General features: G+C 46.2%; 1 protein-coding gene and 2 pseudogenes across 1 annotated transcript; 2 read left to right on the top strand and 1 right to left on the bottom strand.

The window, feature by feature from the left end:
* Positions 1-9,281: 9,281 nt before the first annotated feature.
* Positions 9,282-10,070, top strand: LOC147965669 (uncharacterized; annotated as a pseudogene).
* Positions 10,071-14,579: 4,509 nt separating this feature from the next.
* LOC125513997 (Transducin/WD40 repeat-like superfamily protein) lies at positions 14,580-18,616 on the bottom strand. Its single transcript, XM_087528314.1, has 8 exons — positions 18,294-18,616; positions 18,116-18,218; positions 17,138-17,245; positions 16,923-17,032; positions 16,645-16,752; positions 15,310-15,355; positions 15,093-15,224; positions 14,580-14,962 (listed from the first exon to the last, which is right to left on the bottom strand). Exons 1-8 carry the CDS (start codon positions 18,506-18,508, stop codon positions 14,882-14,884), a joined length of 903 nt encoding a protein of 300 aa, XP_087384440.1. The 5' UTR covers positions 18,509-18,616; the 3' UTR covers positions 14,580-14,881.
* Positions 18,617-22,613: 3,997 nt separating this feature from the next.
* Positions 22,614-24,236, top strand: LOC147965670 (putative B3 domain-containing protein Os03g0621600; annotated as a pseudogene).
* Positions 24,237-24,715: the final 479 nt, after the last annotated feature.

A 24,715-nucleotide genomic window follows, 5' to 3' on the forward strand; every position in this document is an offset into this window, starting at 1 on the left:
TTGTTAATGTCCGGTTGTAGATAACTTGAACCTTAACTAATTAAAATGAATCAACTGAGTGTGTTACCGTGATGGCCTCTTCTCGGCGGAGTCCGGGAAGTGGACACGGTGTTGGAGTAATGTTTGCGCAGGTTGCTCTCTAGTTTCACGCTCGCGCTTTGCCTCCTCTTCTCGCTCTCTTTTGTGAATAAGTTAGCCACCATACTTGCTAGTCGCTTGCTGCAGCTCCACTCATATTTTACCTTGCCTTACCTATAAGCTTAAATAGTCTTGATCGCGAGGGTGCGAGATTGCTGAGTCCCTGTGGCTCACAGATTACTATTACACCAGATGCAGGGCCTGATGATTCCGCTCCAGCAGACGCATATGAGCTCAAGTGGGAGTTCGACGAAGACTCTCAACGTTACTATGTTTCCTTTCCCGATGATCAATAGTGGTGCCCAGTTGGGGGTGAACGGGACCGTGTCGCATGTTGGGTTATCTTTTATTTTGGCGCCGTAGTCGGGCCATGAGTGTTTGGATGATGTAATGTTATTTATGTACTTGATTGACGTGGCGAGTGTAAGCCAACTATGTTATCTTCCCTTTATTATTTATATTACATGGGATGTTGTGAAGATTGCCTAGCTTGCAACATATGCCTTCAATGCAATTATGCCTCTAAGTCGTGCCTCGACACGTGGGAGATATAGTCGCATCGAGGGTGTGACAATATTCACTTGATGTTTGAAAGTAAGCATCGCGTGATTTTACCTTGGCACCACGTGCCATGAAGCAGTAGGTGGGAGTAGAGTCGTCCTTGTCATTAGCATCAGCGTTGGTGACGGGGTCATTGTCTTCAGTGTTGAAGATGGACTTGGCAACGTAGGATGTAGATAGAGACAAACTTGCAATGCCAGAGTCGGACTCCTCCTCAGACTCCACCTCCTCCTCCTCAGAAGCAGACTCCTCCTCTGAATCCATCTCCTTGCCAACAAAAGCACGAGCCTTGCCAGATGAGCTCTTCTTATGAGATGAAGACTTGGATGAGGACTTGGAATAAGATTTTGAGGATTTCTTCTTCTTCTTGTCATCAGAATCATATTCCTTGCTCTTCTTCTTCTTCTTCTTCTTCTTATTGTTCTCATTGTCCCACTGTGGACACTCAGAGATGTAGTGTCCAGGTTTCTTGCACTTGTGACATGTTCTCTTCTTGTAGTCATGAGTGGAAGCTTCATCATTTCTTGAGCTGGATCGTGAAGACTTTCTGAAGCCCTTCTTCTTAGTGAACTTTTGGAACTTCTTCACAAGCATAGCAAGCTCCTTTCCAATGTCTTCAGGATCACCAAAACTGCAGTCAGATTCTTCTTCATATGAGGAAACAGCTTTTGCCTTCAAAGCACGAGTTCGGCCATAGTTGGACCATAGATATCTCTTTTCTCAGATAGCTGGAACTCATGTGTGTTGAGCCTCTCAAGTATGTCAGACGGATCGAGTGTCTTGAAGTCAGGGCGTTCTTGTATCATCAGGGCAAGGGTGTCGAACAAGCTGTCAAGAGATCTCAGCAGTGTCTTGACGATTTCATGCTTGGTGATCTCAGTGGCACCGAGAGCACGAAGCTCATATGTGATGTCAGTGAGACGATCAAACGTGAGCTGGACATTCTCATTGTCGTTTCTCTTGAAGCGGTTGAAGAGGTTGCGAAGAACACTGATCCTTTGATATCTCTGGGTTGGGACGCCTTCGTTGACCTTGAAGAGCCAGTCCCAGACTAGCTTCGACGTCTCCAGAGCACTCGCGCGGCCATACTGTCCTTTGGTCAGATGACCACAGATAATGTTCTTGGCAGTAGAATCCAATTGAATGAACTTCTTGACATCGGCAGGGGTGACACCTTCACCAGTCTTGGGAACACCATTCTTGACGACATACCAGAGGTCGACATCAATGGCTTCAAGATGCATGCGCATCTTATTCTTCCAGTAGGGATATTCAGTTCCATCGAAGACGGGGCAAGCAGCGGAGACTTTGATTATCCCTACAGTTGACATAGCTAAAACTCCAGGTGGTTAAACCGAATCACACAGAACAAGGGAGTACCTTGCTCTGATACCAATTGAAAATGCTAGTTATCGACTAGAGGGGGGTGAATAGGCGATTTTTATGAAAGTATTCAAAACATGAGAGTTTCGAAGACAAACAATAGAAATGAACCTATTGATATGCAGCGGAAGATAGACTACACAAAGCAAGCCATAGTCAAGTATTCAATAAAGTGAAAGCACGAAGACTAATAGCAACTAGGTAGTCAAGATCAGGATGGAAGATAGTATGAAGCCAAACAATGATAGTAGTCACACAGTGAAGTCAAACAAGTAGTGCAAGCAGGCAATGACTTCACGAAGACAAACTGAAAGAAAAGAGAGGGAGAGGATAAAACCAGTCACTTGGTAAGGACAAGGATTGGACCAGTTCCAGTTGTTGTGACAACTGTACGTCCGGTTAGGGAGGCTGAGATTTAACTCAAAAGACCGTGTCTTCACCTTATTCCCCTTGAGCTAAGGACACCCAGTCCTCGCCCAATCACTCTGGTAAGTCTTCAAGGTAGACTTCCAAACCTTCATAGACTTCGTTCACCGGCGATCCACAATGACTCTTGGATGCTCAGAACGCGATGCCTAACCGGCTGGAGGTTTCACAGTCCTCAAGTGTAACAAGTCTTCAGATCGCGCGGGTAGAAAGACTTCAGTGATGCCTAACACTCTTTGGCTCTGGGTGTTTGGCCTTTGTCCTCGCAAGGATTTCTCTCTCTCAAAAGCTTCGGAGGTGGGTTGCTCTCAAACGACAAAAGCCGTGCACTAACTCTGAGCAGCCACCAGTTTATGGTGGAGGGGGTGGGCTATTATAGCCACTAGGCAACCCGACCTGATTTGTCCGAAATGACCTTGGGTCACTAAGGAACTGACACGTGTTCCAACGGTCAGATTTCAAACACACGCGACAGCTTGACTTGGGCTACAAGTAAAGCTGACTCATCCAGCTCTGGATAAGATTCGCTCTCATTGTCTTCGCTCGAAGACATAGGATTTGGTTGAGCATCACTTCAGTCACTCTGACTTTGTTCACTAGGACCCCACTTAACAGTACGGTGGTTCCTATGACTCAACAAAGAAGAAAAAGAAACAACGAAACAACTAAGTCTTCGTGCTCCATAGTCTTCACGCAATGTCTTCTCTTGTCATAATCTTCAATGTGAATGTCTTCACATACCACCATTGTCTTCAATGTCTCCATACATTTTTAGGGGTCATCTCCGGTAGGTAAACCGAATCAATAAGGGACTACTACCTGTGTTATCCTGCAATTCTCACAACCACATTAGTCCCTTAACCAGGTTTGTCGTCAATACTCCAAAACCAACTAGGGGTGGCACTAGATGCACTTACACCATCTTGGGAACGAGATGTTGATGCAAGACTACTTGACGGAGAATCCAACATATCCACCGTACCTGTTCCGGAGAAGGTACCGAATGCGCTGATCCCTCTTTGTGAAAATTGTTCAAGCTTGCGAGGCAAATTGTTGGTATTTTACTCAAAGAAGAAATGATGCGGGCTTAAAGGGATTTAGTGCATATCAAAAAATCTCTGCAGCTACGCGGGGGATTGCATATGGCGTTCCGGCTGACTATGTCGATGAGTACCTTCGCATTGGTGAAGATACCATAATTGAGTCAGTGCGTAGATTTGCAAAAGTGATCATCCGTGTCTTTGGTCCTGAGTATCTTCGGGCACTCAACGAGGATGACACAAAGAAATTGATGGCATCTAATGAGAGGAGAGGTTGGCCTGGCATGCTAGGTAGCATTGATTATATGCATTGTACTTGGAAAAATTGCCCAAAGGCATGGCAAGGAATGTATTGTGTCAAGTCTCGTGATGCAACAATTGTGTTAGAGGCCGTAGCATCCGAGGATTTGTGGATTTGGCATTGCTTCTTTGGTATGCCTGGCACTCTTAATGATATCAATGTGTTGCAACGATCTCATTTGCTTGCTAGGCTTGCTAGTGGTGATCCTTCTGCTTGCAACTACACTATTAATGGGCATGAATACACAAAAGGGTACTATCTTGTAGATGGTATATACCCTCCTTGGTGCACCTTTGTCAAGAGCATCAAAGATTCCAAAACTAGAAAACATTGTGAATTTGCAAGGGTGCAAGAGGCAGCCCGAAAAGACATTGAAAGAGCATTCGGGGTTTTGCAATCTAGGTTTGCCATTGTTCGTGGTCCTGCTCGTTTTTGGGACAAGAGGACCTTGAAAAATATCATGACATGTTGTGTTATCCTTCACAATATGATTCTCGAAGATGAGAGGAATGAACTTGGAGTTCTTCTACGACAATGTGGGTAGTCGTGTCAAACCAGCTAGAGACCCTAACCACATTAGAGTTTTTCTTAAGACTTACAAAGAGATTGAAAATGCAAACACCCACTTTCAACTTCAGTATGATCTCATTGAACACCATTGGCAAAGGGCTGGACAGTAAATCATTTTTGTATTCATTTGTATTTGTATTTGTGACAAGTTTTGTATTGCATTATTTAAGTTTGCTTCGGTGATTTGAATAATTATTTGTAATGTGGATGATTGTTGTATTATGTTGGTATTGAATAATTATTTAGTTTGCTTCTGTGATTTCAATAATTGTTTTGTAGTGTGGATGTTTTTTTTTATTTTTGTGCTGTCGATTTGAAATTTGCGGGCCAGTGGGATGCGGGATGCAGCGGTGCAAGAGCAGACCCCGCAAAGCCAACCCATAAAAAAGCATATTCCGTGAATATCCTTTTCCGTTTAGGGGGGTCTGCATCTGCGGCCGTTCGCGCCGGCCCGCAAAGGCCGTTTTCCGCGAACTGCAAACGCGTTATGCGGGCCGGCGGGATGCGGGGTCTGCTAGAGATGCTCTAACCATTCAACCACATGTTGATTCGCAAAAAAAACTCAGATGTGGTAGCTCAATTAATGATGAGAGAGACTTAGGGCGTGTTCGGATGCTCTCCGGAGTTGATGAAGCGAAGCCGAACGAGTAAACTCCGTGGAGTAGAAAACGCGGAGTGGAGCCGGTTGCAGTGCAATTACGCGGAGCAGCAATTTCTGAGATCTCAAGATCCTTAAATCACGGAGTTGATATGACTTACAAAGAAATTACCACCGCCAAGTAACCAGAAGAACAAAACAGTTCGCCTGGCCACACCCAACTCGCTCGTTTCTATTTCCCCGCCCGGCTCCACATGAATCGGGAGCTGAGCTGCATGGCGAACATCTTTCAGGGGCGCTATTTTCTATAAGAAGCAGTATTTTTGGTGGTGGAGTGGAAGTCAAGGACTCGGAGGAGCTCGAGCATTTCCAAACACCCTCTTAGATCATCTCCAATAAATGATCCAATTGTAAAAATAACTAATTTTTAGACCGTCTAAGACAAAAAACACAGCTCCAACAAACGGTCTATATGTAAAAAAAATTAGACCACAGCCTCCTTATGATGTAAAATAAAACACCTCGTGATGCAAATTTACATCACGAGGTGCATCTGGTCCAAAACTAGCCACCGCCCGCAAACGCCCAATCGCCACTTCCTTTCCTTTCCCGCCCGCCCACCCGCGACCTCCCGCCCGTCTGCCGCCGCCCTGCCGCACGCCGTTGGCATCAGATCCGGCCCCACCCCGCCCCCCGCCGCTGTTTCCATGCCACCCTGCTGCCCACCCACCGCAGATCCGGCTGTGGCCGCAGCGCACGCCGCCGCCCCGTCTGCCCCGCCCCGTCCGCCGCAGCTCCGACCTGCCGCAGCTCCGTCCGGCCCCAGCCCGCCCGCGGTAGCTCCATCCGCCACCGCCCCGCACGCTGCCGCAGCTCCGCCCCGCCCGGCTCCGTCCTCCACCGCCCCGGCCGCACGCCTCCGCCGCTCCACCGCTCTCACCACTCTCCGGTGGCGCCGAAGAAGACGCCGAAGGGCAAGTCGGCCTTCTTCGGCGTGAGGCAGAAGCCCTCTGGTAACTTCGGAGTGGAGTTCTCTGACGCCGAGAGGCGTTGGTGGATCGGCACGTACCCCTCCGCCCACGAGGCCGCGCGTACCTACGACGTGGCGGTGTGGCGTGCCGAGAGGCCTCGGGAGCACCTCAACTTCCCAGAGATCAAGAGTCAGGCGGAAGCGGAGATGCTTGTGCCGCAGGGCATCAAGACGAAGAAGAAGACGACGAAGAAGCCGTCGGTTGTCGTTAGTGTTGGCGAGACCGACAAGGAGGCAATAGCGAGGTTTGCTCGGGAGCATCCGGAGTACGTCCAGGCCAAACTGGAGTACTACTGGAAGCGTGAGGCGGAGCAGAAGAAGAAGGGGGCGAAGAAGGAGGACGAGGCCGGTCCCTCGACGATGATCCCCATCGAGTCCTCTTCCGAGGAGGATTGGGCAGACTTCTCGGAGGAGGATGAGGAGGGATGCAACGACCCGGAGAAGGAGGAGTTCTGGGCGCAGTTCCGCAACTCCGACGATGAGGAGTAGTTTATCTAGTAGTTTGAATAAGTAGTAGTTGAAGTTCATGTATGAAACTATGTTGAATTTGATGTTTGAACTATGTTGAATGGACTAGTAATTTGTCGTTTTAAAAAATTTACATCTTCATTTTGGATCATCTATTGGAGTTGCTCTTTTGGACCATCAATTTGGACCATCTGTTGGAGTTGAGCTTTTTTCGAAGCTCCAAAACGTACTTTCTGACGGTCCAAATTTTACATCTCCAATTTTAGACCGCCAAATTTTGAACCATCTATTGGAGATGCTCTTAAAATGTATCGTGAGGATGATACAACTCTTGTCTCTGGAACCAGTACATAGTAACTTCAAAACTGAACATATGTGGCAACTCTTTTTCTATTTCTCCCTCTACTACACGAGGCCACTCCACAAGAGATCCACATATTAATCTCACTAGATGCAATATTTTAATTACCATATACAAATTTTATATACTCCCTCTGTTCCTAAATATAAGACCTTTTAGAGATTCCAATACAGACTATATACGGAGCAAAATAAGTGAATCCATACTCTAAAAGATGTCTACATACATTCCTACGTAGTTCGTATTGAAATATTTAAAAAGGCTTATATTTAGAAACGGAGGGAGTATAAGGTAGTGGATTGTTGTATTTGTAGCTCTATTTAATGCTCATTGATACTGTTTCAGATATCAAGCATCCAGAGTGCCCTAATTTCCCACGCTAGCACGAGTTTTTATAGTGGAGTAAGTTAACCATATCCACTCGTCAATAACCTGCCAGTGCCTAATTGAAAAGGCTTTGCGTGCAGACAATTGGACTCTCGCGCTTGTGCACCTGCGTAACTAACTTCTTCTTCTTTTGACGGGATACTTCTTCGACAGGTCTGCAGGGCGAGGGGCATAGGATAAAAGGCCCATGTGGGACGTTGCCGAGCTCGACTGACTTCTTGTTCCTATCTAATTTTCTTGATCAGCCACCCCTCCTCCTCCCTCGCCAAAAAGGGGATCCCTCCTATGCCTGGTGCGTTAAGCTTAGTAATCCCCCGGATGGCCTTCAAGCTACCTCACACCTCAATGAGGTAGGAGGCTCCTAGATCGCCGAAGGCAGATGAAAACACATTGCCACTGTAAGGCGGAGCACCAAAATGCGGTGGTCAACCAGTGCGGCCATTATTTAAGCTGAACAAAGACCCCTTAGGCCTCGTTCGGTTACTCCCAGCCCCGTATGGTTTTGAGGCGAATCCACGGGGGTCCACGCGGATTACCCCCGCGAGGGGAATAAACCATGCCCACCCATATTGCTGCGTTCGCTTAAGCCCTGCGTGTTCCTTCCGCGACCCAAACCCCTCCAAATCCATGCGGAACTAATCACCCTCTAGCACCCCGTGGAAGGAATCCCGGGCGAAGCGCAACTCCCATCTCTCCCGAGCGAGGCGACAAAAACGAACACTTATTTGTAGCGGGGGGTGTCTGCTGAAGGGGTTAGCAAGGATTAGTGGGGATCGGGTGCAGGGAAGGGGTTCACCCAATCCCCGCAGGGATTGGACCCCCTAGTGGATTAAATCCATGAGAACCGAACAAGGCCTTAGGGGCGCTCCTATCCACCTCCCTTTGGAAGAAGGGTAGGTAATAATTGACATTGGTGGTTTTCAGCTTCATGTCTCATCAAAACACAAGTGATTTAGGATTTTGCGTCTGAGAGCTTGGTCGGTTCTCCCATCGAAGGGAACCTCCTTCGGTGCAGCAGCACCTCACTGCTACAGCTTAATCGTGATGGTAGTTCTACACCGAGCCCCCATGGTGTGGGTGCCTACTTGGCTAACGCCGCTAGTGGAGGCCCTAGCCCTAATTGTATGTCAGATTTGTCCTTGTAGGGTTAGGAGGGGCGGACGCATCTTTTATACTATTGTCATCCATCCACTTCACTCCTAGTACAGGTAAAGCTAAGAGTAAGTAGTGAAAGGCAATTGTATATTGATAAGTCTTACCGATTTTTTCACGGGTCCAAGCTTTTTCATGCAGAAATTCAAGTCGCATGTTTGCCCACAGAGCTAGAGGCATATCAAGGAGCATGACCATCTTTGTGCCCAAGTCCAAGAAAGGTAGAAGAAATTTGTGGTAGTGAATAAAAACCACCGGTTAGTGGGTCAAGAAGTGACCGATCTCGGTCCCAGAAAGCACACGATATTGCGATTATTAATCACCTTTGCCATGACAAGGAAGCTCCGAACACGAGCTTGAAACCAAGCAGGTGTGGGATCCCCCGGTATACGACTATGTGGGAGAGCTCATTTTCTTCCTGGGGCTACCCAGAGTAGTACATCAATTGGTTCATTCATGCGGCCACTCAGGTGACCTCTCGAGGGCCACAAGCGTCAAGCAGTTCCTTATCTTGAGGGTTTTAGTTTTGGAACTTTCATGGAGTTTGTCCGTCATTCAATGTGCGAAGGAACGACCTCTGCCCCACTCCCCCGCTCCCCTGCTAGGGTTCCCCTCCCGTCGCCGCCGGCCTTCTCGCCTGCTTCCGCCACCGCCGGCCGCCGGGCGAGCGCCTCCAGGCTCACCCCACTCCCCCTCCCCCCTCTCCTCCCCCACCCCCCTGCGGCGCGCTCGCGCGCGCCAGGGGGGGACCTTACCTGCTGCAACCTCGGACCCTCCTTCCTCCCCTTCCCCCGCCGTCGCCGGCGAGCTCTGTCGAGCAAAGCCCGGTGGGCGCGGCGGTGGCGGGGCCCTTCTCCCCCCTGCTCATGAGACGCCGGCACGGGGCGACCTCCTCGGGCTGCGGCGCTGGACTTCGCGGTGTTCAGCAGCTCGGCGGCGGGCTCACGGGGCGGCCAGCTGGTGGCGGCGTGCCGGTGCCCTGGGTCTCGTGCATGGCGGGGCGGCTGCGGCGCTCCCAACTCGGGAGGTGGCGCGCGGTCAGCCCCCTGCTGGATCCAGCCGGATCTAGTGGTGGGGGTCGGCCGGCGGCGCGTGGCGGCGGTGGTGCGTGCCCGGCGGCTCCGGCGCTATGAGCTCGCTGGGCGACGCGGGTAGGGCAGCTGCCGGGCGTGGCCGTTGCTCCGGCCGTGGGCGGCGAAGTGTGGAGGTCCGGCGGTGGTGGACTCCCGGTGTTGTGGCGGCTCCATGGTGGCTTGGTAGATCTGCTTGCGGCGGCGGCCAGCTTCTCCGGCGTTAGCTTGTCTGCGATCGGACCATTTCGGCCTTCTCTCCATCTCCTCGGTGCTCGGCGCTACTCCCTTCGAAGGGCTGGCCCTTTCCCAGCTGCGGTCCATCACTCGTCTCACGCCCGGTGCAGCAGGACCGAGCTCGTCTCGCGCATAGTGCCGCAGGACCGAGCTCGTCTCGCGCACGGTGCAGCAGGACTGACCTCGTCCCCGCCCCACGGTGCTGCAGGGCCGATCTCGTCTCGTGCTACGGGCTGCAGGATGGGTCGATGGATGCCAGTGTTGGCCGACCTATTGGGTCTCGATGCTGGGGGTGGACCAGGGGTGCAAAGGCGGATCCTTTTCTTCTCGTCTCTTTGGTTGGGGTAGCGGCGGGTCTCGGGTGCAGTGGTGTCAAGGTCTTGGATGCCGGGGCGGCGGCCCTGGTGGCGGTGCACGATGCTCTTGGGCAGAGCCCGTGTCTTGGCGCTGCCCGGTGACCATGGCCGTGTGGGCGGCGTGGTTGCCGGGGTGTAGCGTTCGGTGGCGACGAGTGTTGGCCGGGGTGAAAACCTGCTCTATCTTCAGATGGACCGGCGACGGCGAAGCTCGTTCCCTTCTTGAAGGCGTCATCGCGGCTCTCACCGCCCGTCGTGCGGCTCCGGGGGAAACTCTGATCCTCGGATCGGGCGGTGGCGACGCTTGGGTGTTGTATCCTTCCTGAAGGCACCGCCTTGGAGTCCATGGTTCGTTGTATGCGGCTTTATCTCTTCGTGGTAGTGTGCTAAGGGTGATGTTGCTGCACTCATCGCTTTTGTATCCTGCCTTGGGTGTGTGTGGTGTTGGCGTGCATTTGTATCGGATGATATTGATCTTTGCTTTATATATAAAGCGGGGCGAAAGCCTTTTTCGGTAATGTGAATATTGGATTCACCAAAGCACATCAAACATAATCTAAGAGCTTGAGGTAGAGAACAACTTGAAAAGTTGTAGGTAGGGCTCACCATTGATGTTCCACTTGAAGTAATAAGACTATAGCCTAAATAACTTTAGGTGTGTACAACTTTTTCTTTTGGAATGCAAATGTACATATTATTAGGTAGTATGGGAACACCAATTATATGACACATTCCATGGGAGTGCATTGTGTGCACACGAAAGTAAACAAATATACCACTTATAAACAAGGTGATTGCAACACAGGACACCATAAAAGGAAACTAGACACACACACAAAAACATAGTCCAAACAAGACTACTTGAGGAAGTGAGCAACTCTTGCAAAAAATTGTTAGATAACAAGGGTTGTACCTTTCTTTAGGTACTCATGTGAGAAAGAAAACAATTACCTAACTACTAGGCCTAGGAGCTGGGAGGAGCACCTGGCAGTCCTTGCATTTCTTCTTCCGCATCTTCAACAAACTTGCCTTGGGAGTCAGAAACTTTCAGCAACTTCTTCAATGCAACCAACTTTCTTGCATTTCTATCCTCTTTTCTCTTAGACCGACCTTCGGTTTCTTGTTCATTGTCATTTTCAAGTTTGAATTCATAGCTTAGTTAGACCCAAACCACTTACCCATCAACAATTTTTTTAGATCTACCCATCAAGAGTTATGCAATAGGAACAATAAAATTGTCGGTAAACATTCCTTTAGTTAAAGCACACTATGCAGATGCAAGTACACATTCCTTCAATTAAAGCACACTATGAGTATGAATGTGTGAGTAAACACTCCTCGAATTAAATAGTTTTACATGTTCTTCATTTTCATTTTGGTTGATAATCACCGTAGTTCTTGAAATCCAAACCTTGCCTGGATAGTAACTAGGAATGAAAGTACTAAAGATCCAAAATAGAGGATTCTGAAAAAAAAAAATGGACCTTCGAAATCCAATTTTATGTGTAGCGCAAAGGAGTTGCGATTTCTTCTTATTCCTATAGAACATCTAGTAACAAGAATATGAAATCGTAAATAGCGAAAAATGCTTGTCTTGCGCGGTCTAAGTCTAAGGAAATAAAAAAATTGACTAAATATCTTAGTGCTACACAAGACACCCTTACAATTTCACCATCACCAGGGCCTCAGGAAATGACACTATGCCCCTATTGTACATCATCGCCATCGACCCCCTACATCGCCTCCTAGAGATGGTCACCAAGATGGACCTCATAGCCCTTTTGCCAGGCAGGGAAATTAAGCTCAGGGTTAGTTTATACACCGACGACACGGTAATCTTCGCAAACCCACAACGACAGGAATAGACAACCTCATGCAAATCCTCAGGGACTTCGGTGGTGCCATGAATCTATGCATAAACCCACTAAAATCTTAATGCAAATCCTCAGGGACTAATTTCAGGCAACTCTTCTGGACTACATGGGCGCCTAGAAGGATAAAAATCTTCAGTTTGCTTCTGCACCAAAATCGCCTTTGATGGAAAGGTCGCCTGCAACGCCATGGCTGACCAAATAGCTACTTTTGCCAGCTCTGCCTCAGAAAGCTGGAGGACGCCCGCCACCTGTTCTGGTGCTGCCCCGTCTCCATGCAGCTGGTATGGTCCATGGGGGACGCATTACGGCATGGCCATCGCTCCACGATGGACAGATGCCCCAGCCCTCCACATCGACCTGCTCGGTCCAGCTAAGCCAAACCTGCTGCTTGCAGGCCAAAACGGCCCCTTGCAGAAGAGGCAGCCTCTTCCTTGACAAAAGCATGAGAAAGTGGTAAAAAGGCAGGAATCCTGTGCAGGGACCGCTAGTCACCATGGTTTGTTTCTCACATAGAAAATGAAGAAAGTTTGAGAGAAAAAGTAGATGGTGGTCCAAATGTGTTGCCTGCGTTGGACAAGAGCAACTGTGCCAGTAGTCTCACCGTCTCTTTCCTCGCTGGAAGCACTGAGGCTACCGTATGTGATGCTTCCACTGCTCATGCCCTTAGAAGGGATGCTCCTCGCTGGGATCGGCTTCATGGCAGATGATGAGCTGTTGCACGGACATCGCTACGTCAATCGACAACAAGGTTGCACCCGAGCATAGAAGAAGAATATAAAAAATCCTTGACCATGCTGGTCCTATGAGAGATTTGGCAGGAAGCCAACAAGCGCACTTTCAAGGGAAAGATCGCCTCCGCACAAGAGATTGTCATCGCAATCAGACGATCAATGGAGCTTTGGCACCTAGCTGGAGCAAAATACATTAAGCCCCCTTTTGGGGATCCACCATGAGACATTGCTATTTGTCTTGCGGCCAATAAGGCTGTAATTTTCTTCATTTTCAGTACCTTTCCTTTTCATCCTTGATCTTAGGATCACCACCATGTCTTGCAGCCAATAGGGCTGTAGGTGGGCTATAGTTTTCTTCATTTTCAGCTCCTTTATATTTCGCCCTTGATCTTCCATTGCGTTGTGCTAAACATCAACAATCAAAGCCAACAATTTGCTGGATCTCTCTCAAAGAACTATGTCACAACGGGGCGGAGCCAGGATTTTGGTATAAGGGGGGCTAGGTCAAGTTCATTTTTTTCTGGAGCAAAAGTAAATAACTATAATCATACTATATATTGATGTGTTGCACACTAAAAAACATGCATATGATTGTATGAGTTTAAATTCGCCTCTACAATTGCCAAATAAGATGAAAAAGTTTAATAATTTCACTGCAAGAGAAATTACCTGCTAACTCTTTTTCAACATGTAAGATCATTCAATATCGAAGTAACTCGTCTCCCATATGGCGGCGCTTAACTGATAAAGAAATAGTTAGAGTGTTTAGGGGCACTTTGTCGCTGATATGGTCCCTCATGTGTATATAGAAATTGGAGCTTCATCTTGCTTGTCCGGTGGTAGCTCCAATTTGACAATGTTTATCAGGTCTTGCGGATAACTTGGGGTTATGTTGTTTTCTTATTCTACAACTTTTACCATGTCCGGCATATTCTTATTATGAGTGTCAATTCGACTGGGATTTGTAACTTGCGCATCAGCATCATTAACAATTCAGTAGGTTGAGAACTTGAAGAATCCGGCTTAAAAAGAATTAATCATAGAGGCATTTCGTGGCGCTTTTATCTTCGTATCTGTCGAATTGCAGTCTCACAATTAGCTGTTCGGCATAGGAAAAATTTGCATCACAAATAGGAACTCATATAAGATAATTCGCATCATGATCACCATTATTTCAAGGATAATACAAGATAGGATCGTACCATCACAAATCACACAACCGAAACAAGTAAACAACAAAAAGCTGATGTATAATTTGAACAACGATACAAGACGAGAATTGAAATTACTAGATGGTGTGATATAGTGATGTGTTAAACCATGTGTCCTTGGCTAGTTCCCGTTGGTTGGATCCGGAAGATTTGACAACTGAAGAAGGTTGCGTCGCGCCATCGCCGTAAGAATAGGATCGAGAGCAGCAGCAGGCTGGGAGAGCAGAGGCGGCCGCCCTAGGGCACGGAACGGCTGCGGATAATTTTCTGCATACTAATCACAGGAGAACACAACGCCCCGGAGGAGACTTGAGCCAATAGCCCAACCTGACTGCTAGTGGGCTTCACATGGGCCTTATTCCCTTTTCTAAACTTAACGCTGAGATAGGGGGGCCAAGTATAAATATACATGGGATTACATGCTTTCATATCGCTAATTAGACAGCATCGCTCGATCATTAGGGGGGGCCAGGCCCCTGCTCGCCCCCCCCCCCCCCCCCCCCCCCCCGCGACACCACCCGTCAAAGATTAAAAAACCTCGCACCATAGCCGGCCATTCAAGGTCTCCATGGATATGTAGTATATATATATATATATATATATATATATATATATATATATATATATATATATATATATATATATATATATATATATACTACATATCCATGGAGTCAGTACAACATAGTAGCAACAACGTTTCTCAAAAAGGGATTGCGCATCTGAATCCTTGAGTTTGTTCTCATGTCAGCATGTCACATGGAGTAGTACACATTATGCTTCTGAGTCCTTCAAACTACATACTCCCTCCGTCCGGAATTACTTGTCATCAAAATGGATGAAAATGGATGTATCTAGAACTAAAATACATCTAGATACATCCATTTCAATGACAAGTATTTCCGGACAGAGGGAGTAGATGGATGATACGAAGAACACTGTCATAGGCGCATCAGTAGAGATAACACACATCAGCAATTTCTATCTTCAGGTCCAAACACGAATGGTCCCATCGACAGATGACGTCAACATGCAGGTCTTTGTTGGGTGATAAGTGACGCTGGTAACCTGCCAAAAGAAAGAGTAGCATAAGAAAAAATTGTGAAGAAGAAAATTCAAACTAAAGTAGGAAACAATACTTAACCAATAATAACAAAACAAAGAAGCATAAGATGCAATTCTGACAAGGAAATAATACCACAGAGCTATGTGCTCGGAAAGTCGCAACAATAGGTGCATCCACTAACTCCCAGAAGAAAACAAACCCGTCCTCGGATCCGCCGATAACAAATGCATCATCATTGGTCAGGCAGCAATCCATCTTGAAGGACTGGAAATTGTAAGGACAAAAAAACTGAGACAGTGTTTCTTTTCTGCAATATTGAAGTAACCAATGCAATCATAACAGGTGATACCTTGCATATATGGCCCTTGTACTCTTGTAACATTTCCCCAGAGTTCCTAATAAATAACAAAAGGCAGTAGGTTTGATTACTACCAAAAGTCATGCATGCTTAAGGCAACAGTGCAGTGAGATTCCTCTATTTGGAACTTGGTCAATGAGACCCCCTCCACAACAAAATGGTGCTACATTTCATCATATTTCATATGGAAAGATTAAATGGCTGTATTTCATGCAAACATGTACTTCCATGTACAACAGAGATTTGCGATCCCTCGTCAATCTTAAGACTTGCTAGGAAACAAAACAAAAACTCTGTATATGACCCTAATCTCGTCGCTTGCCGTTTCTCCCAAAAACAGAAATAATGCAGATACCAAAAGCACAAGAAAGTCATTCAATGTCGGACATTATTTCAAGGTTCAAGCTATGGCTCCCACCACCACCAAAAAAAAAACGCTCATGCACAACTATACCTCATTAATTCCTCCATTCCAAATTAATTGAAGTTCTAGCTTTGTCCTATTTCAAACTTCTCAATATTTGACCAAGTCCATAGAAAATTGTGATAATATCTACAACGTCAAATAAACGTAGTATGAAAAAAATATTTTATGATGAATCTAAGGAAACTACTTCCTCCGTCCAATAATATAAGATCGTTTTGCAAGCTAAAACTGCTTGCAAAACGATCTTATATTATGGGACGGAGGGAGTAATTAGATGTTGTAGATGTTGATATATTTTTCAAGTAGAACTTCCATTAATTTGGAACGGGGGAAGTACGTTCAATTAGGACATCTGTCTCCATGAACAAGGAAAAACTGGCCGTTTGACCGGCTAACTTCCAAGAAGGCACTGTAATTTCTCAAACTATTGTTTGAGACACTTGAAGATGAAACAGCAGGTTCAAATCCGAAGAATCTCCAAAGCACGAACAAGAGTTGACCACAGCTGCCATTTGAAGATGAAACTCTTTGGTTGGACAGATTTAGACAGCAAGAGCTCTGATGGCAAGATAAAGAAGACCCCATGTGTCGTAAAGGAAATAGATCGGTAGCTATCCAGTCAAGTAAAGTGAAGTGAAGGACTGGACTCTGTTTGTAGTTCATGTGTGACAAAAATTCCTATGATAAGGAACTGAAAGTACATGTTACATAACTACTGGCCATGTCATAATTCCAAGGAAAACTAATTGAAGGGTCTGATTTCATCATTCTACAAAGGATAGGGGGTCTGACTGCTTCAAATTTCAAATAGCCCCTAATTGCTCCTGAGTGCTAAATAGAGGGGGCGCCCTAGCAACTTTTTGTCAAGTTGAGATTGTCAGCTTTTGAAGAGTACTTACTTGTCAAGAAGCCTCACGGTAGAATCCAAACAGTTAGCCAAGAGGCAATTGCGGTCATTCGACAAAGATATACAGTTGACAGGATGACCCAGGTTATCGACAGTTTCCCTGTTAAGAATGAGATAGAAATAGATCATTAAACAATGTAGAACCAGTCAAGGAATTGATTAGGATTCGAACAACACTTCCTTGTTTAATAAAAGAGAAGACTGAAATTTTCATTTAGAAAATATAGCAAATCAGTTGAGACTTGAGTACGGAACAAGGTATGCACTTACCTGCCCATGCGAATATCAAATGTTCGGACAGTACCATCAACACTGCCAGCAATTATTTCGGTGTTGGTTACATTAACTGACATTACACTGTCTTGAAAAGTATCAATTGTCTGCACTAGGAGATAAAATTCATGACATAACCAAGTATATGAGAAAAAAAAAACTATGACTATGATTGACGAATCCATATGTTTTTTAACAATAAAAATAAATACCTGAATCGGATCACTGCTCTGTGACCTGCAGTCAAATGCACGCACCGAACGGTCATAACCAGCTGACAGTACAACAGTGTTGTGCTCATTAAACTTCACTGAATTGACCTAAAGGAAGCAGAATGGAGAAATCTCAGCAAAAATGGAGAATCATCAAGATTCAAACATCTGTCATAAACCTGCTCTTTTGTCAGCTTTTGGGTATTCCTGATGGGCCTAATAATAATGACACTGTCGATGTATGGTAATGCATGTAAATTGAACAACAGCATAACACCACAAGAGTGCCATTACAGAAGTATGGTATTGGTGCACTGATTTGGACATGGTATTTGAGTTCTAAAAACAGTAGTAATACCACGACGTGCAGAATTCAGCATTTTACAGCTTGCTTGTAGAGTACTTTCCCTATGAGGTTCTCCGTTACAGTAGCAATCGTAAAATGAACAGAGGTGAAGACGCCCTCCAGGGTACAACGAATAGTTCCCAACATCATAGTGAAACTACAGGATTCACATTGTTGAATTATGTTGAGTATCGTGATTAGTTAGGAAACATAGGATAGCGTAGGGTTTATTTCTACCTTTCTTGTACTCCAAGTTGATCATGCACTCCTATATATATACCCACAAGGCTCAATCAATACAACAATATTCCACCAATCCCCTCTCTATTTCTTCTACAAATTACAGTGGTCTGCACAACGCTGTTTCAATTACAATCACAAACAACTAAATACAGTAGTTTTTACTATAACATTGCTACTACTTCACACAAGATACAGAGCTAAAACCATTAAAGTAACACTGGCATAGAAATAATTATAAATCTTTCCAGCAGCTTGCTCCTATGACACCGAATTTGCTTAATTTATAGTATAAGTGAAAACTGAAAACAACAAGCCCTCAATAGCAGCACTAAGCGAGGGCATCAGTACCGCATTACGATATCCCAATCAATCGATGGCTGATACATTACCTCGCTGTTGTGGCCGCGGAACTTGCGGATGACTTTGCCGGAGGCAACATCCCAGTAGAAGATCTGCTTGTCCCCGCCGCACGACACCAGCTTGGCGTTGTCCCTGCGAACCGAGTCGCCGTTAAATTCCCCGCCCCCAAATCAGATGGGAAGAAGGGTTGAGAGCGAGGGTGCGTACGAGGACGCGTTCACGTCGCGAACCTCGCGACCGTGGGATTTATAGGTCTTGACGTGGGCGCCGGTGTGGGGGTTCCAGAGGCGGACGGTGCGGTCCTTGCCGCAGCTCAGGCAGTACTTGCCGTCGTGGTTGAAGCGAACGGCGAGCACCGCGCCCTCGTGCCCCGACAGCGTCCGCGACTCCGTCCGCGGCAGCTGCTGCGCCGCCGACGACATCTCCTTTGTCCTACCACGGGCGGACGGCTCCGGCGTCGGGCTTTGGAGGGTCAGAGCAGGTAAATCGAGACCTCCTTTTTTTTGGAGAGAGAGAGAGAGACCTCCTAGTTGACGCTTGAGGCGACGCTGAAGCGAGCGCAATGGGCCAGCTCAATAAGCGTGCTAACCTTTGTTTCTGTAGCCATGTACTCCCTTCGTTCGAAATTACTTGTCACAAAAATAAATGTATTTACAATTAAAATACATCTAGATATATTTATTTTTTGGACGAGTAATTCTGAATGGAGGGAGTAGCTCTTTGTAGCGGCTTTTTCGGTCTGGTTTTCAGATTTCCATACGAAATTTTAAATACACAAAAATAAAATTTTGTTTTAAATTTTTTCACGTGTATTAAAAAATATTCAGCACATATGTAAATATTTTTCACTATATATTAAAATTTTATTGTATTTAAAAATTGTTCACTATATATTTAAAAAGTTTGCCATATATTAAAAAACAGTCATCATGTTTAATAAAAATTGATCGCCATGTTTCTTCATGTTTAAAAATTTATCTGCCATGCATTAAAAAATTGTTCGGCGTGTACTGAAAACATGTTAGCTGTGTATTAAAATAATGTTTGCCATGTTAAAAAAATATTCACATGTATTAAAAAAGATAAAAGAAAAACAGAAAAACTAGAAGAAGCAAAAAGGTAAACCATAAAAAAGCTGGAAAAAAACCACAACCGAAAAACCAAGGAATCCTGCAACAGCACAAAAAACAAAAGAACAAACAAACAAAACAAAAGACCAGGACAAGAAAACTGGAGAAAAACCCGTTGTAGCAGTGCAACGAACGAAACAAAGGAAAAAAAGGTGGAACAAAAACAACAACGAGAAAAAAAAAACGATTCAACAGTATAGCAAACGAAACAACGTAGCGAACGCTGAAGTGGGCTGGCCAAATTTGCCTTGTAACAGGGCGTTATCCCCTACATATGTCGCTTGCGGCGCACAAGGGAGCACGTAACTGGACGGTGACCAGGTGAAGCAAAGCTTAATGTAGATGGGGTTGTGGCAGCGTATACGAGTTGGGGTGTGGCTGGAGTGGTCTGCTATGATGAAAATGAAACATTCATTGGGGCATCTGTATTCGTCTTCGAGGGCATGGAGGCGTATACATGCAAAAAAGCTTTTACACCGGGAGCCGATCTGGGCCTGGCTAAGATCTGCATTGCTTCAGATTGCCTAAAATTAGTTATGGATTTGAACATGAAAAACGGCACAAGTGGTTATTGGGGTTATTGAGATTGTTGCATTATCCTTCGCCGGATCAATGCTTGAAAGCTTTAGCTTTTGGCATGTGAAATATGCTATGAAGAACGCACATCAAATGAGGAGGCACCTAATTTAGCCAGAATGGCGACTTCTTCAAGGTTGCTTGGTATATTTGGTTATCCAATCCCCCCCCCCCCCCCCCCCCCACACCAATGTGTGTATCACTATGAACACTATGATTGAATCATTGAATAAAAGTGTGGCGTTGTACTAAAAAAACATATGCCGGTTTCTGTCATGTTCATCAGTATTCTACTGGTTTCAATTTTCACTTTTGTCTATTTTCAATTTTATTTCCTTTTGGTTTGTTTTTGTGTCTTTACTTATTTTTATTTCTTTTTTATTTGTCATATTTTCCCCACGTTTCTAACAGATAAACACTTTTTTAGACATGGTAGCACAATTAGTCACCTGACATGGATCGTGGTCTAACAATATGATTTGTGCTGCATGAATGTGTCGTGTAATCATGTTTAGTTGAGTTGAGCATGCTGGCTTGCTTTTCTTATCTTTTTTTCTCATTTGAATGTTTTTTAGATGGGGGCAAAAATTTGCCTCGTATATTAATCAAGAGAGAAGGAGAGTTTGTGTTAAGAAATTACACCCCTTAATACAACAAATGAATTATTCCTCGCATGATTGTCCCAGTTTCCTAGCACCTGAGGCCACCCAAAGCGAGGCTTCCTTCTTAATGTTGTCGAGTAGGATCGACAACGGCGCACCTTTGTTTCGAAAGACAATCGTGTTCCTCTCATTCAAAATGGACAATGAGATGAGCGTGCTTAGGGAGGCCATAGCTTTCCTATTTGAATGTTTTAAGACTGCATAGTAATGACGTGTTTGGTTGCTCGTATACACCCCAACCAGGTCCATCTAGAAAGAAAATGCCCGTTTGGTTGCCGGCATTCACTGTTTGGCCTGCATAGCATGGAAGTTAAAGCACCTTCGGGCCAGGCCCGTTGCGAATGGTCAAGTCGGTAGTTTTTCCATGGCCAGGGCCATAGGATGCACGTGGGCGGCGGTGGCTGCAAGCGAGGTGCCACGCTCAAGATGTCGCTTTGTTTCCCAAAGCGCCGACATAATTACCCTCACCTTTCCTCACTGCTCTCTTCTCCTCTCCCCACTCTCACACCGGCAACAAGGATCAGCGAAGCGAAGAACAACAAGGCGAGCACCAGCATTGTTCACCGGCAGCACTTCGACAATGGCGGTAAGCCCTATGTTTCACTTCCTCGCTCTCGATTTTCTGCATTCGATTCACATATTAGATTTGATTTCGGATTCGATTCGCGTGCTAAGGGTACGATTGATTGTGGGGATTTGATAGGATTGATCAACACATCTTTATTTAGGAGTAGTGATGGATTGTAGGGTTCGATCTAGATTGAGTACAAGGGGATTGGGGAATGGGGGTAAATCAAACTTACACACAATACCGCTAAATCCTAGCCATGGGGACCCTGGAGGCGCTTGGAGCGGCAGGGGCCCTTGGCCTTATAGTTGTCCACCTCTGGCTTGACCTAGAGTGCACCATCTCCTCATCCTTACCGTCATCCAAAACGATTAGCATACTACGGTACGGTGGCATGGATCCAGCACCTCTATCACCACCTCCACCACTTCTTCGTCCTCGTCCGACTCTAGAACGATGACGGTCGGCGCCACAGTGGCGGCCAGTTGATCTTGACGAGCCCCGTACCGCATGTACTTGGCCCATCTGGCTCTCTGACCAGCATCGCCGGACTCGGCCTCATCCATCGCACAACGCAGTATGTCCACGGGCATAGCGCCTTTGACTAGGTCAGGAATCAATGTCTTCAACTCCTCCTCCGCCGCCTTTGCCACCACAACGTCTACTAAAGGAAATATGCCCTAGAGGCAATAATAAAGTTGTTATTTATGTTTCCTTATATCATGATAAATGTTTATTATTCATGCTAGAATTGTATTAACCGAAAACTTAGTACATGTGTGAATACATAGACAAAACAGAGTGTCCCTAGTATGCCTCCACTTGACTAGCTCGTTAATCAAAGATGGTTAAGTTTCCTGACCATAGACATGTGTTTTCATTTGATGAACGGGATCACATCATTAGGAGAATGATGTGATGGAAAAGACCCATTCCATTAGCTTAGCACTTGATCGTTTAGTTTGTTGCTATTGCTTTCTTCATAACTTAATACATGTCCCTATGACTATGAGATTATGCAACTCCCGAATACCGGAGGAACACTTTGTGTGCTACCAAACATCACAACGTAACTGGATGATTATAAAGGTGCTCTACAGGTGTCTCCGATGGTGTTTGTTGAGTTGGCATAGATCGAGATTAGGATTTGTCACTCCGTGTATCAGAGAGGTATCTCTGGGCCCTCTCGGTAATGATCATCACTATAAGCCTTGCAAGCAATGTGACTAATGATTTAGTTGCGGGATGATGCATTACGGAACGAGTAAAGAGACTTGCCGGTAACGAGATTGAACTAGGTATGAGGATACCGACGATCGAATCTCGGGCAAGTAACATACCGATGACAAAGGGAACAATGTATGTTGTTATGCGGTTTGACCGATAAAGATCTTTGTAGAATATGTAGGAGCCAATATGGGCATCCAGGTTCCGCTTTTGGTTATTGACCAGAGAGGTGTCTCGGTCATGTCTACATAGTTCTCGAACCCGTAGGGTCCGCACGCTTAACGTTCGTTGACGATATAGTATTATATGAGTTATGTATGTTGGTGACCGAATATTGTTCGGAGTCCCGGATGAGATCTCGGACATGACGAGGAACTCCAAAATGGTACGGAGGTAAAGATTGATATATAGGATAGTAGTGTTTGATCTCCGGAAGGGTTCCGAAATTCACCAGAAGGGGTTCTGGATGTCTCCCGAAATGTTTGGGTATGAGAACACTTTATTTAGGCCAAAGGGGAAAGCCCACGAGGCTTTTGGAAAGTGCAAAAGGAAGTTTTGTAGAGACCAGAGGCTAGATGCCAGGAACCCTGGCGTCTAGGGGGTAGACGCCAGGAACCCTAGCGTCTAGCCCTGGAGTCCGAGAAGGTCTCTTCCTTTCGGGCAAAACCGACTTTGAGGAGGCTTTTACTCCAAGTTTCGACCCCAGGGCTCAACATATAAATAGAGGGGTAGGGCTAGCACCCAAGAGAGATCAAGAAACACCAAGCCGTGTGCTGGCAACCCCGTCCCCTCTAGTTTATCCTCCGTCATAGTTTTCGTAGTGCTTAGGCGAAGCCCTGCGGAGATTGTTCTTCACCAACACCGTCACCACGCTGTCGTGCTGCCGGAACTCATCTGCTACTTCGCCCCTCTTGCTGGATCAAGAAGGCGAGGACGTCATCGAGCTGAACGTGTGCTGAATGCGGAGGCGCCGTACGTTCGGTACTTGATCGGGACGGATCATGAAGGTGTACGACTACATCAACCGCGTTGATAAACGCTTCCGCTTACGGTCTACGAGGGTACGTAGACAACACTCTCCCCTCTCCTTGCTATGTATCACCATGATCTTGCGTGTGCGTAGGAAATTTTTGAAATTACTACGTTCCCCAACATCTACCTCCTTAGGCATGTCCTCGATGCTGGTGAAGTTAGAGCACACTTTCTTGGTGTTTTCAAACTTGGTGCGGTCAGTGAGCGAGCAACCAATGAAGAAAGCCCTCCATCCAATGCCTCGGGGGAAGGGGTTCATGGCGATGGAGTGGTGGTGAAACAAAGATGTTGAATAGGAGTGACAGTGAGAGATAGAGAGGGTTAATTGAGTGCGGTGGTGGGTAAGTAGGTGGCCCTTGGGTGGGTAAATATAGGGGTGTTGCACGATTTGAATGAATGTTTGTCATCCTTTGAACTTCGTGTTGTTTATAACGTAGATCTAGACGAGGAACACTAAGGGCAAGGAGGTGGTACCGCCCGAAGACAAGGGCAAGGAAGTGGTACTGGTCTTAGACAAGAGCAAGGAGGTGGTGCCGCCCTTAGACGACGAGGTGGCAGTGGAGGAGCCGCCCAGCGGCAAGTGGAGGAACTATGGACATTACCATGAGGAGGTAGACCACCCCACTTCTGCAAGGTGATCCTTGCCCCAAAGCTGGAGTGCCTGTCGATGCCTCTATAGTTCACGAAGCACTTCCCCGCCGTCCCTCAGGAGTTCAAGCTCAAGACAAACACCGGCTGTGCATGGAGGGTGATGGTTTGACCGATGAACGGCAGGGTCACCCTTGAACAGGGTTGGGCTTCCTTTGCTGTTGTTCACGAGATCAGGATCGGCTACATAGTCACCTTCAAGCTGTTGACTACCGGCACCCTGAAGGTGATAGTCTTCGACGACGATGGAGTTGAGGTGGTGACCAAGTGCAAGAAGCATGACGACGCCTTCACTGTCAATGTCTAGAGCGCTCACTGTTGCCTGATTGCTTCATACTAAGAGTTAAACTGGTTCTTGTTTGTTTTAAGACTATGTCCTGCTTGTTTAAGATTCGTACTAAGCTAAACTGGTTCCCATGCTGTCTATTTTGGTTGTGTCATGTCTGCTAGTGTGTTGGTAACCTCACAACCTCACCTCCATGAGGAGGTTACCAGGCAACATATGTTGCATGTAACCAAATAGCTTAACTTGTGTTTACGCTGAAAGATCGTGGATGTCGCCTAGAGGGGGGGGGGTGAATAGGCGTTTTAAAATAATTACGGTTTAGGCTTGAACAAATGTGGAATAAACCTAGCGGTTAATTTGTCAAGCACAAAACCTACAACAACTAGGCTCACCTATGTGCACCAACAACTTATGCTAAGCAAGATAGACTACTAGGTGATAGCAAGATATATGATAAGAAACAATATGGCTATCACAAAGTAAAGTGCATAAGTAAAGAG

The sequence above is a fragment of the Triticum urartu genome, chromosome 6A, assembly GCF_056163025.1.
Source record: "Triticum urartu cultivar PI428250 chromosome 6A, HENAU_Tu73, whole genome shotgun sequence".
Classification (NCBI taxonomy): domain Eukaryota; kingdom Viridiplantae; phylum Streptophyta; class Magnoliopsida; order Poales; family Poaceae; genus Triticum; species Triticum urartu.